The sequence below is a fragment of the Labeo rohita genome, chromosome 7 (assembly GCF_022985175.1).
Source record: "Labeo rohita strain BAU-BD-2019 chromosome 7, IGBB_LRoh.1.0, whole genome shotgun sequence".
Taxonomy (NCBI): Eukaryota; Metazoa; Chordata; class Actinopteri; order Cypriniformes; family Cyprinidae; genus Labeo; species Labeo rohita.
The window spans coordinates 11,742,689-11,756,067 of NC_066875.1; the positions used below are offsets into that span (position 1 = coordinate 11,742,689).

Sequence of the window (13,379 nt, forward strand, 5' to 3'; positions counted from 1 at the left end):
ACTAGGAAAATACAAGTGTTGGATTGGGCTTAAGATGGGGATCGGATGCAGATTGGGGTAGGGCTAGGCGGTATATTTTCTCATTACTCAATATGAAATATTGGCTCTTGCTGTTGACTCTATTGCTGTGTACAAAAATGGCTCAATTCTGTAATCCCTATAGTGCATGACAGTTAAGTGCACTCTATAAGTGCATTAACTACTTCGTTTTGTAACCAATAAAATAGCCTTTATTATTATTATTGTTGTTGTTACAATTGCCTCCTGTAACAAACAAACTGAGGCTAAAAAAAGAGATCCAGAATGGAGTCGTCTATGGCATTCCTGAAGTACTTAAACAGGGGGCAGGTAAGTACTTCATTTTTTCACATTAGAATTCTACATTTGGAGAATCCAGCTTTTGTATACACTTTTGTTTCAAAATGGTACATTTCTCTACAGAGCATAGTTATGAAGTACTAGATTAGTAGTTTCTCAGTATACTTACCCAGTACTTCCTGCAGTTTTTATACCTCATGAAGTATGCAGAACACATGTTCTTATCATTGTTGTATGCATCCAAACATTTTTGAGAACCATCACTCTCCTATGCCAATGCAAACACAGAGGAAATAAATCTTTAAAATACAAATCTCTTTTTACAACACATCATGATATAACCGGCAGTGTAGTTCATTAAACAACTAAAACCTTTTACATCACTACAATTGTTACCAATTATGCGGCATTGAACTCAAAATTTTACACCAATTTTAAATATATTCAGACAAAAAGCATATATAGTTTACATTAAATTTAACATTATTAAACCACACACACAAGTCTGACTGACCTCTATGCATGGGTTGATATCTGCATTCCGCACTTTGCATGCATTTGATTTGCTAGCCATCCTCCAACTGCATCTGTGTCATAGCTGGAATGTCAGAGAGCTCCAGTTACATAAGAAATCTGCGATTGGCATTTTGTTTTCCTATTTGAGTACACGACAGATTAGAAAAACAAGTACTCGTCTACTGATAGTAAAACCATTTTAATTAAAACATACTGTTGACATTTGTGGAAAGAAAAGTAACTTTATTATTAAAAATGCATCATTGTTTTGGAAACAATGCTCCGAGAGGGCCAATGTCCAGCCAAATATAGCTATAACACATTAACCTGGAAGTTGCCTAGCCTACTCGACCCCTATACCCTCATTCACTTCATTACTCCAATATAATATAGTCCAGTTGAAAGAGTGAATGATAATAAAGAAGCACATTTGGACAGAACGGCTGCCGCTTTTGCATAGTTTGTGCTTGGTGTTTAATAATAATAATAATTTGATAATAACCATTAGTAATGAAAATATTTACCTTGAACTCGGTCATGGACGCTAATATGTATAAACTTTAATTAATCTATAACATCAGTTAAAAAGACATTTATATCTGTATGATATAACGCTGTACCTACATTGGATAAACGGTTTGGGAAATGGATGGATGGATGAAAGATTCAGCTGCAGGCGCCATCTTCTGGCAAGACATGGGAATTTATTCAGCATGACCGTCACAGTGCATTATGGGTGCTATGGATATCACTGGTCGTACACGTGTTATTGTGGTCCATTGTCAGATTGAATGAGTGCACTTGACATTGTCCACTATGGTTTCAGACACCACTACTCATTGCTGTCCCCTCAAATACTGCTCTTTTAAAAAAAAATATAGGGGTGATTTCAGACACAGCCTAGTAATGATGGTCTGAACACAGCCTGAACACCTTTATGATCTGGTTCTGGTGTGTTTAATTAGGGCTGGAGTTAAACTCTGCAGGACAGTGGCCCTTCAGGAACAGGTTTGGACACCCCTGAAATAAATTAACCATGGTCAATATTGTTCATTACCATTTAAGACTGTATGTATTAAAGTTAACGAGTGAAAGAACTTTGGTAAAATGAGGTGCTTTGCTAGCAGGTTAATAAACTTAAACCTATATGAGATTAATCAGATACACAACATACACTAATCCTATAATCATCACCATGTTTGATTCCACTACAGACAGCCCTGTGTCAAAACAAAACGTAACTATATGAAGGTCAAATATATGTCATTCAGGATTTCTTCATTATTTTTTAACATATAATATATATTTATTTTTCTTTTTTTTGCGCTATAATAAAACTCACTAAACAAAATATGAGATTACTTATAACTCTCTCAGTATTCCCTCAGTTAAATGGCAGGGATACTTCAAGTTATCTCATAGCTAGTATTGACACTCTCGCAAAGTGCAAATGACTTCAGATCTGCACGACCTTTGCAAGAACTAACTGATTCAGTTCATGAGTTGCGAGGCTATTGCACACTAAACGCCTCAAAGACTTATTAAAAACCATTATGGGCACTTAGCTGTACCTTAACTTACTTTAAAACAAAGCAAGAGATATGAGTCAGTATGGAAAATAACCAGTAATCTCATTCATTCAAATCAGCGTACAGAGGACCGGTGGCTGTGCTCCAGCCGAATGTAATGTGACGTACACCTCTACAAATTCTATCAGTAAATTATAATAAAAAAGAGACACGTTCAATACCAAAACACAAATAAGCTGTGGTTGCCACTGAACAATAAGTTTAATATTGCAAATACTTACAATTTACGTGTTGCACACGAACACTCAACCTTCCCTCGTCATGTCAAAACAGAACGTATGACACAACACAACACAACACAACTTAACTTATTTGTAGATGATTGACAGGAATCGATGGCCAATCAAACAGCAAGTTGGAAAGCGTCACCGGTAACGGCTGTATGAATTGTCACCTCCTTCAGCCAATGGAATAAGGATGATAACTGTTTTACCCTCCTATTGACTAAACAGAAATTAAACGAAGTCATACCGATTGACAGAATTACCGACGAGTCCTACATGTTAGAATTTCTGAAAGCGAAAGTCAGTGGCAGTGAAATGTGAAAATGACAGTTTATTACACAAATCACAAGAGCGAGGAAGGAGGGTTTCGTGGTGGGCGTGGCCAAATCTTGGTTTGGTTGCATCGCAGCGCATACACAATGGCTGCTGGAAAGAGGGGAAAGCAAACAATTTTTAGGCCCGCCGCGTCCAGCAAAAAATATGAGAAAAAAATTATTAAAAATCCGGGAAATAGTTGAAAGTCAAGAAAACTACCATAGAAAGGATGTTAACGCTCCCACGGTGAGTTTTATGCATATTTAGAAAATTGTTACGACGTTCTTTAATTAAAATATCGGGGTTATTCAAATTATGAGAGAGGGGTGAGCTAGAGAAAAAAAGTTTTGTGTTAATCAGCGCCCAGTTTGGAACTTGAGAGAAAAGCAACGAAAGACTAAATTATATAGAAAATCTAACATAATTCTTTCTGTTTTGTTTCTGTCAAGTCAGGTTGCGCTCGGACGAATGTCAATAAACAGAGAAACGCGTGAAGTTGTAAAAAGTTGAAAAAAAGTTTATGAAAAATTTGTTTTGAGATTTTCTCAAAATATACAGTAACGACATGGCTACGGGGATAGCCGTCGCAAACTCATGCGTATTAAAATTTATATGAAAAAAATGCACGCTGCATACATGGTGCGAAAATTATGACACAAACATGCACGCAAAACGAACGCAAACACGGAGTTTGTGATAGAAGCACCTTTCCATGTTTGTAATCACATTTAAACGCAACATGTATTAAACAAAGTGCATAATATGTTTCATTTTGACACAATTTATAAAGTTAGCTGTTTGGGAGTCACAGTCAGTGACTATATTAGGGGTGTCAATGAGTTACACAAAGTTGCACTGTGGGTCATTATAGGAAGAGAAAGCTGCTTGTCAATATCGAAAACAACCAAAATGGTGGGATAGGTGAAGGGAAACTAATTAGGAGATGCTGGGCACAGCTCTTCAGTGTTCATCTTTCTAGATTATACTCCGGGAGAAAGTCCCACTTAGGATCAGGATGAGTAATTGGTGAAGGGCCATTGGATCTTAAATCTTAAAGGATATAATCCTTTAATGATGCTAGTAATAGTTTGATTTTACTGTTGACTCTGAAAAGTCAATAATAATATTAGAGTTGTTGGTTGCTACGACACGGGGTGTGGTGCGTTTCTGTAGAATGTCAGCGTAGATTTATTGTATAACTTGCAATCAGAGTGTTTCAAATGAAACTTGTGCATGTGATGGCGCTACGTGTGGTATAACGCAAGAGCATCAACGGCATTGTGCGCAAAATACATTGTAGGGCTGTTGAAATCGGTACTTTTAAGGGTACGTGTGTGTGCGTTAGCATGTTGAGATAGATTGTTTATATAAACATGTAGCCTACATATGGCCAGATGCGGTGGAAGGGTGGAGGTGAAGATTCCTCATCTGGGATATGAAGCACCTCCGTCCTTATTGCCCCATGTTTTTTTTAATAGCCTTTCAGCTGAAGGGGGTCATCGGGTTTACCGCGCAGTTGTTGTGAATGTGAATGTGAAGTTCGGAGTCCTTCAAAAACTCCAAAACATGTCAAACCTTCACGTGTAGCAGTATGTTAGTAGTGCGCACTGCATGGATCAGTTTCGCAGGAAAAAAAGAGCCAACGATTTAGCATACTATCAGGAAATGTCGTATTTGCATATTTAGACTTCATAATTACTTCGGCAGTCAAATAGCTGACAAAAAATTGTTGGACTGCGTAATGAAACTGTAAAGTAATATTTGGTGTAGAGAGAATTGATAAACAGTACGATTTTGAAATATGAATAACTAAATAATTTAAACATTTTTCTGTGAAACTGAGCCATGCAGTTCGCACTCATAATATAAGAAGCTTTACGGGATGTTTTTTGTGTTTTTTTTGTAGTTTTGTAGCCAAGGCTATTGGCTTGTTTCCTAGGGAATGTTAGAACCTTTACCTAGACAAAATGTGTGCCTTAAATGTAGTATAAGTCACTTTGAATGAGTGTTTGTTTGCCAAATTAAATGTATGATGTATTAAATTAAATGTAAATGAATAAAGTTTTTGTGATTAACTATGTTTTATTGTTTTCATAATCTTGACTGTAGGACTTAAAATGGTTACAATTTAACTAGGTAATGAATTCTTAGATATGCTTTTATGCTCTCTTGCAATAAATTATTTCTTACTGATCTACATTAAATATGTGTACTAAAGTATGTAATTAATGAAACTCGGCAGATATTAGTAATATGTACTGCCAAGCAGACTTATTACAAAAGTTGTTTGTTTGTTTTTTCCTGTTAAGATTAGTTTAAAACAATAAACAATATTTATGTTTTTCTTCTTCTTCTTCTTCTTTTATTATTATTATTATTATTATTATTATTATTATTATTATTATTATTATTAATTATATAACAAAACTGAACTTATGCATCAGAAATGTGTTAACAATGTAATAATATATTGGATATAGCATTTTGGTTTTGTGCTGGTACAATTCTAAAAGTTTATGCTAAATCTTAATGGAAAAAAAAAGAAAAAAAGAAAAAAAAGCTGATGCAATTCTAAGTAACAAACCATTCTGTTCTAAATAATTGTAATATACATATTTTAATAAATCACAGAATATGCAGAGGAAGAGTAATAGAACTTATTTATAAAAGAATAAGTTACTGGTTTGATTGATTGATTTTGAGTGTTGAGTTGTTAGAGAGTAGCCTTTAATCCATCCAGCATGAAACACAAAAAGGAAAAATATGAGAGATTAATGTAAGAGAAGACATAAATGTTGACTTAGCTGAAATAACAATTGTGTTTAATGACAACCTTTTAGTGCTAAATTGGCACACTTCCTCTTCTTTGTCTTTTCATTACAAATACTCCATTGAAATAATTTAGCTAAACACATGTGGAATGGCATGAGGGATTTGTATAGCACTGGAAAAAGAAAAAAAAAAAAAAAAAAAAAAAAAAAAAAAAAAAAAAAAAAAAAAACAACGTATAGAACTTTTGTAAGATAAATTAAAGAAAAATAACTAAAAGAGAGACAAGTAAAGAAATGATGTTGGTAGGATGAATACATGCATATCTTCCTAGGTATAAATTTAGAAAATAGGAAGGCAAGTGGATACCAGTGCAAAACACAAAGTAAAAAAAGAGTAGCTGAAGTTATTAAAGAGTTTTAATAAAGTTCAGAGAGTCTGCACTTCTGTGTTTTAAATATGTATAGGTAACCTTGCCCTTGTACACAGTTCTTTATACAATTTGCATACCCTGTAAGTTTTGTATGCTAATAAGTATGGTATGCAACTTTGCGTTTATTGGATGTTATCTATATTTTTATATTTATGCAGTGTGCCAGGTTTACACAGTTTTTACTGTTACCAGTATTTGCACTTTACAATTAAATCATCCTATAAGTGTCTCATATGTGACACTGTGTACTATTATGGCACAACATTATTAAAGTATTTTATTAAAGGAAAGTAAGTTTTTTTTTATTATTATTTAGTAAAGTCTTAGCTAAAGTTTTTCATTAAGGGTTCATCATTTGTCTAGAAACAGATTTCTGTATCCTGTTGCCACTGTCTAGTCTAGTGTTCTCAAAGTGTGGTACAAATACCATCACGTGCCCCCAGGTGATACAACTAAGAAAATTTAAAATGCAATTTAAAAATAGAAGTCTGCAATCAATTACAGATTTGACAAATACCAACTGACAGGGTTCCTATGCAGTTTCACTGCTCCCTACTCCCTAAGCACGTGATATCTGTTGAAGTATACTTCGCTGACAATAATCGCTCATTTGGAATGCCCTGGAATGTCATCAAAGAAAGGCAATGACAGAGTCACAGAGAATAAGATGTAACATAAATAAATATTGTAATTTATTTTACTTTTTACTTTTATACATGTAAAATATATATACAATAATGTATCTAATAAAATAGTCAAAATGTATGTTTAGACTGTTAACAGATTGTAGTGATCTCATATTGTGCTCTTTCTTTTCCACATGCAGCCTCATAGTTAACTTTCCTGAAGTAAATAATGTAAAAAAATGAATTGCCGTAACCATTCATAAATACTCAAATTTGAATAATAATCATAACAACAACAACATTTATTGCAACCCTGCCTTATATATACGGCCTTCAAAAAACTCAGCTCAATCTTTAGTTCCAACTGGTGACATGGTGCACAATGACATTTGGGTAATCATTTGGGTAATTTTTCCTCTCCACTTCTTGTGAAGTGATGTATCGATGTTTCCTTATTATCTTTGCCGTATGCAGTGCTCCTCAAATCTTTGATGACGAAATACCCTGTGAAGTCTGCTTTGCAGTCCACTTACAGTTGAATGGAACGCACCTAGTGATACAGGGGTCTCCAAACTTGGTTCTGGGGGGCCGTTGTCCTGGAGAGTTTAGCTCCAACCCTAATTAAACACACCTGAACCAGCTAATCAAGGTCGCATGCTAGAAACTTCCTGGCAGGTGTATTGAGTCAAGTTGGAGCTAAACTCTGCAAGACACCGGCCCTCCAGGACTGAGTTTGGAGACCCCTGCGGCAATACATAAGAAGTAGTCAGTTCATTCATCTATCACTGATTCCTGTCTTTTTTCTTAGGGCCTTGTGTCTCTGCTGTGTTGAAGATTTGGGCTGTCACACTCTCTCTGTGCTGGGACATATCACTCGTGTCCACCACATGGCTTGCTGTCGCTAAGTTGCCATGGCAACGGTATCTGCAAACGACTGCCCCACCACGGCAGAGCACTGTCGAGTGAGGAAGAGGAGAGTAGAGGGTAAAGTGAGGAAGAACTTCTCCTGTCAGCTTTGTGAGAAGGCCTTCAACAGCTTGGAGAAGCTGAAGGTACACTCGTACTCCCACACAGGGGAAAGGCCGTATCACTGCACACACACTGACTGCACCAAGGCCTTCGTCTCCAAGTATAAACTCTTACGGTAGGTACATATACTTCCATGGCCATCATATGTCTTTGCTGCAATCCCATTGTTTCTGTCTCAGTCAAAATTTGCTAATAGGTGAGTGGTCTGAAATGATATGGTAATGGTGATTTGGCAAAGTAGGTGTTGATTTTGATCAGTGGTCTTGGAACAACATTCTTACCTACATCGTAATCTTAACCATTAAAAATACAGGTAACTTAAAATGAAACATTCTCTCATTTACTCACCCTCTTGTTGTTTTAAACCTGTATTTCTTTCTTCTGCAGAGCACAAAATAAGTTAATTCTGAAACTAAATGGGGTCGAAACCACATCATCAAAGTTAAAGCTCCAAACTGCAATCCTAACCCCACCTCCTAAGCTAAAAACTGAAATGTGATTGATTGACTGATTGATTGATTGATAAGAATTTTGATCCAGTAACTTGGTGAAATCTTAACCACCTTATTTCTACGCCCGATGACACTTTGCACAAATTATGGGTGTAACTTCCCTTAAACTGTAAACAATCAGTGAAAGGTTTGCTCTATAAACACAATAATATTTTTAATTAATTATTTATTTTTTTTTTTCTTACTGGGTACAGTCAGATGACATATTCTATTCACCCTTCAGCAGTGGCCCAAGTAATGACAAGAATAACAAATGTAAAAGCATAGGTACTTTTAACAGACCATGAATAACTCAAAAGCGCGATTCTCTCCACAGCAATTATGGATGGGTGAAGTATCACTGTAGTAAAATCAGTATTACGCAGCATACGTTGCCTTAATCAAAATAACTAACTTCCTCATTGTGTGATACTATTTCAAAGTGATTTCCGTCATTCTGACAGATAATAAATTGTATTTATTTACCTGTGAAAACAAACAAACTTGGAAAAAGACATAAGGATTTGAGGAGAATAACAAGAGGTTCTTTGTGCATTCCAGTTGATTATGAATGGGACATAATGTAAATTAAATTGGGAGAAAAGACCACAAATGTGCAGTATATGTTGTCCATTTCAGACTATTACAGCGGAATGCAAAAGGAAAAAAGAAAATAATATTGAGGAAAAGAATGCATCGACTGAAAAGAGAATTCTTTCCATAGATATTCTTGTTATGACGAGTCACATTAAAATACCAAGCGTTACGTTATTCTCATGTCAAACAGATGGATAAGCTTTATTTGCAGGGCAACCTTATGATTTGAAATTATTAGTTTCAGTCTTTTTTAATGAAAGTTCCCCAAACCAGAAGTGCCACCCATAACTGAAAACACAGTAGGCTCGTCAGGAATAAGCAAGACCAGATATACTCAGTTTAGTTTTATGACATTTGGACATTATAAAAGTTTCTTATATGGTCAATGTACGCTAATGCATTTTTGTGTCCACAGACACATGGCCACACACTCACCAGAAAAGACACACAAGTGCAGCTACTGCGAGAAGATGTTCCACCGAAAAGATCACCTGAAGAACCACCTCCACACACACGACCCCAACAAGGAGGCTTTCAGCTGCACAGAATGCGGCAAGAGCTACAATACCAAACTAGGCTTTCGAAGGCACCAAGCCCTTCACGCCGCACACCGCGGAGACCTCACCTGCCAGGTGTGTCTGCAGTCATACCCAAGCACTCCCCTATTGCTGGAGCACCTTCGTGGGCATGCAGGGAAAAGCGCTACCGCAACTAAGGAAAAGCGTCATCAGTGTGAGCACTGCGAAAGGCGTTTTTACACCCGTAAGGACGTGCGACGCCACTTGGTTGTGCATACAGGACGCAAGGACTTCCTTTGCCAGTACTGCGCACAACGATTCGGCCGTAAGGATCATCTTACCCGCCATGTAAAGAAAAGCCACGCTCATGAGCTGCTAAGGGTTAAAGCAGAGCCTGTAGATTTGATGGAGTCACAGTCCTCGCCAACATCTGGGCCTCTCTCTCTAAGGTATCCAATAGGTCATGCTTCTTACTCACCACCACCACCACTGAGGGCGGAGCTTGAAAGTTATCTCCTAGAGCTACAGGCTGAAGATACACCCAAGCTGAGTGCTTCTGCAACGGTGACTGGAGAGACGACATCGTCCCTGGACTTTCTGTCTCCACTGTTTAATTTTCTGCCTTACAACCAAGGGGCAGGGCCTACTTTGGGAGTGGCTTACAGCCAGGAGGAGGGGCTACTGACCACTCCCATGCAAGACACACCAGAGCCTCTTAGCCTCCTTCACACAATCACACATTCACACACACTGTCACAAACCAACGCACTCACTCCGACTTACACACATCCACCATCTCTGAATACAACCACCACCCTGCCTCGCTTCCACCAAGCCTTCCAGTAACCCAAATGCGTTTATACACTTACAATTTTTGTAGCACTTATTAAAACACTCTTGTTTATTATCAACTTAGCCCTTAATCAAATTCATACAAGCATTGAGTCTCTCAAATCTCGCCAAGTTTCCTCAAGCCAGTACCACATTTTTAAGGAAAAGTCTTGATCACACTTTTAGTTATTCAAAAGGATGAAAATGCAATACTCATTTTATTTTCCATGTAGAGGTGTTTGAGCACTCAGTTTAACAATGGAAGAAGTCAAACACCTAACAAATAATACTGAACATTAAATACATGGCTATGTGATTAATTAGAGCAGAGCTCAGTTTGCAGTGACGTTTCGCTCTGAAAATGCTGAGAGAGAGAGAGAGAGAGAGATTAACACTTTTAACTCATTAACACTTTAACTTCTAGCAGTGTTGAAGTTCCATCAAAGCTAAAAGATATTTTGTCTAATGATGTTTCCATCTTGTTGTTTAATGTATGGCTCATAAACTGTTGGGTACTGAACTACCACCGTTTTAGTGACCATGTCACAACTATTTACAGCCAAAGGCAACCAAAACCTTCATATCTATACGGAAGAAGGTTCATCTCTTTATGTTTTTTTTTTTTTTTTTTTTTTTTTTTTTTTTGATGGCTGTTTGCCATTGTGCTGCTGCTCGTTGTAAGGGCCTCAAAGGATACCAGTGCAGGAATGCTTCACAATTCACACCAGCAAAGGGAAAAAAGACGAAGACTCTCTCTTTCACCCATACGCATGCTCACATCCTTTTTCTCTCTTACTTCATTCAACCTCATCCACCAGAATGCTGGCTGTTGCACTGATCAAAGCTGTCAATGAAAGAAACATTCATATCAGTTTTTGCTGTCTCAGTTTAAGCTCACAGCTTATATAACTCCGAAAGACAAAATACAGTCTGTGACAGAGTGTGTCATTATAATGACTTCTCTACAGTTTACCTGAATATAAGCTGGGGATGTAGTTGATCTCGGTATTAACTCTTTTGAAGTTTGTAATAAACATAAAGGTTATTCACATTGACAGTGAACTGCAAAGCAACCATTTGCCATTTATTTTCAATTAGAGTTGGCGACAAGTGATAGAGACCTCAACTTGCAAATGGCCAGTGAAGCTATATGTTGGTTACTAAAGGGGAGTCCGCACACATACGATGAGATCACTCATATGATCTGTTGCTGAATAAAGAAGTTGAGTAGGATTGCCTGCTAGTAACCAACAGTACAGCAAGTGGTTGATCTCCAGCAATGTAACTGCTGTCAGTGTGAATGCATCTTCCTCTATAGATATCCTCTAAGGACGGATCTGTGTGTGTGTTTCTAGGTATTTGGACAGAGTGTTCAAATGTCTGTTTGGTGGTTTTTGATTTACTTCTTCGGAAACTGAAGGTTGTTAAAAGCTTAAACATTCAGAGAACCTCCATTTGGGGCATATATTTCATGATAGCACTTTCAGAAAAATAATATGCCTGTTTTGTTTTTTTTTGTTTTTTTTTGGTGAAAGTAAATAGTATAGATGTCATAAGTAGCTTTTAGAAGATTTTAAGCATACATACACAATGCTATATGTGTGATATTTTTACAGGTACACTTAATACAGTGTTTTGTTATTGTTATTTTGCTTTATTGCACAAAATATCTAATTGTCAGTGTCTCTCAATTGAGGCTTCAGCCAAACAAAGAAAAAAGGTCAATTCCAGCAAGATTCCTTTAGCAAGTACTTACTACATTTAAGGTTTCTAGTAGCTTCAGTATTGACAAAATTGCATAGATCTAGGTGGCCCGCTACCAGGAGGTCATCTGAATGAGTGATGTCATTCATTTATATTGCTGCTGAATCATGGACTTATCTTGTTAATCTATAGGATTACTCGAAAAGAAAACTTTATCATTGGGAGCCACAAACTCTCCTGTTCATTGTCATTGGTACAATCACAACATCGAGTGTGTGAGCGACACTCCTGCAATAAATCTGATGGATAATGCTGCTAATGGACAGTGTATAGCCCCTGGTGGTGCAACCGACTTTCTCTTCTCTTCCCCCCCCCCCAACATTTCAAACTGTTTTAAAGTAGGAGCGTGTGCGTGTGCGTGTGCGTGTGTGTGTGCGTGTGCGTGTGCGCGTGTGTGTCGGGGGTTGAGGGTTAAGTGAGCCATATTGTTAATGTGTTTGTAATATGGTGCATATGACACAAACCATTTAGAGGATGGATGTCACCACAGCATGGGGAAGGCCTTGGAGGTACTGACCTATGATACAAGATAGATGATATGGATAGATGAAAAAGACAGACAGCATTCCAGCCATAATTATGTGTGTCATTGTGTTCTTTTTGTTTTAATGCCATTCTGTGTTAATGGCCTGCTATTGCTAATCATGTATATTTTACTTTAATGTATTTTACAAACTACTGTTGTACATGTATAGCCTAAGACAGACAGAATCCTATATATCTATGTGTATGAATGTGTGTTATGCATTTGTCTCCGTCATGAGAGCCTGCTGCCACAGCTGACAATTAATTTGTCTCCTACTGATAACATCATCCAAAGAGAAAGTTATTTATTCACTGACTTATTTGCTGAGTCAGGTGTGTGTTAAGGAAGGCAGGCTGTTGGCAGTTGTGCATGTTTCTGATGAAAAAAAAAATGTGTGTTTCTGTGTATGTTTAGACGACCTTTGCTGCTATGTGAGGAGAGGAGAGATTTGGTCCAGTGTTAATACTGTCCACAGTAATGAGTGATCAATAAACACAAAGAAAAAAACAAAAAAACAAAAACAAAACAAACAAACAAAACAAAACAAAAAAAACCCCAAAATACTCTACCAGGAGTTTGTCTCTTCTGTGTTTGTGTATATGTGCTCACTGTACAAAATGTATTTTCTATCCTTATACCCTAACACAAAACTTTCTGCATTTTTAGAATTTCAAAAAACTTAATTAATGATTTAGAATCTTGTTTCCTCATGGGGACCAAAAAAAAAAAAGAAGTCCCAGATATGTTCAGATTTACTGGTATTGCTATACATATGGGGATATTTGGTTCTGTAATGCAGGGAACCAGGACACACACACATAATGATATATGTA

At 37.0% G+C, this 13,379-nt stretch overlaps 2 protein-coding genes across 4 annotated transcripts; one reads left to right on the forward strand and one right to left on the reverse strand.

The window, feature by feature from the left end:
* Window positions 1-6: 6 nt before the first annotated feature.
* Window positions 7-2,744, reverse strand: chchd7 (coiled-coil-helix-coiled-coil-helix domain containing 7). 3 transcript variants are annotated; one of them, XM_051115864.1, is made up of 4 exons: window positions 2,645-2,736; window positions 1,459-1,520; window positions 833-916; window positions 7-586 (listed from the first exon to the last, which is right to left on the reverse strand). In XM_051115864.1, the coding sequence occupies exons 3-4, from the start codon at window positions 890-892 to the stop codon at window positions 464-466; spliced, it is 183 nt and encodes a 60-aa protein (XP_050971821.1). In that variant the 5' UTR covers window positions 893-916; window positions 1,459-1,520; window positions 2,645-2,736; the 3' UTR covers window positions 7-463. The 3 variants fall into 3 exon arrangements, with proteins under 3 accessions (XP_050971821.1, XP_050971822.1, XP_050971820.1); XM_051115865.1 differs by lacking the exon at window positions 1,459-1,520 and having other exon boundaries at window positions 833-973; window positions 2,645-2,699; XM_051115863.1 differs by lacking the exon at window positions 1,459-1,520 and having other exon boundaries at window positions 8-586; window positions 2,645-2,744.
* Window positions 2,745-2,810: 66 nt separating this feature from the next.
* plag1 (pleiomorphic adenoma gene 1) lies at window positions 2,811-13,340 on the forward strand. The gene is made up of 3 exons (XM_051115862.1): window positions 2,811-3,208; window positions 7,599-7,934; window positions 9,323-13,340. The coding sequence occupies exons 2-3, from the start codon at window positions 7,702-7,704 to the stop codon at window positions 10,269-10,271; spliced, it is 1,182 nt and encodes a 393-aa protein (XP_050971819.1). The 5' UTR covers window positions 2,811-3,208; window positions 7,599-7,701; the 3' UTR covers window positions 10,272-13,340.
* The last annotated feature ends 39 nt before the right edge of the window (window positions 13,341-13,379 follow it).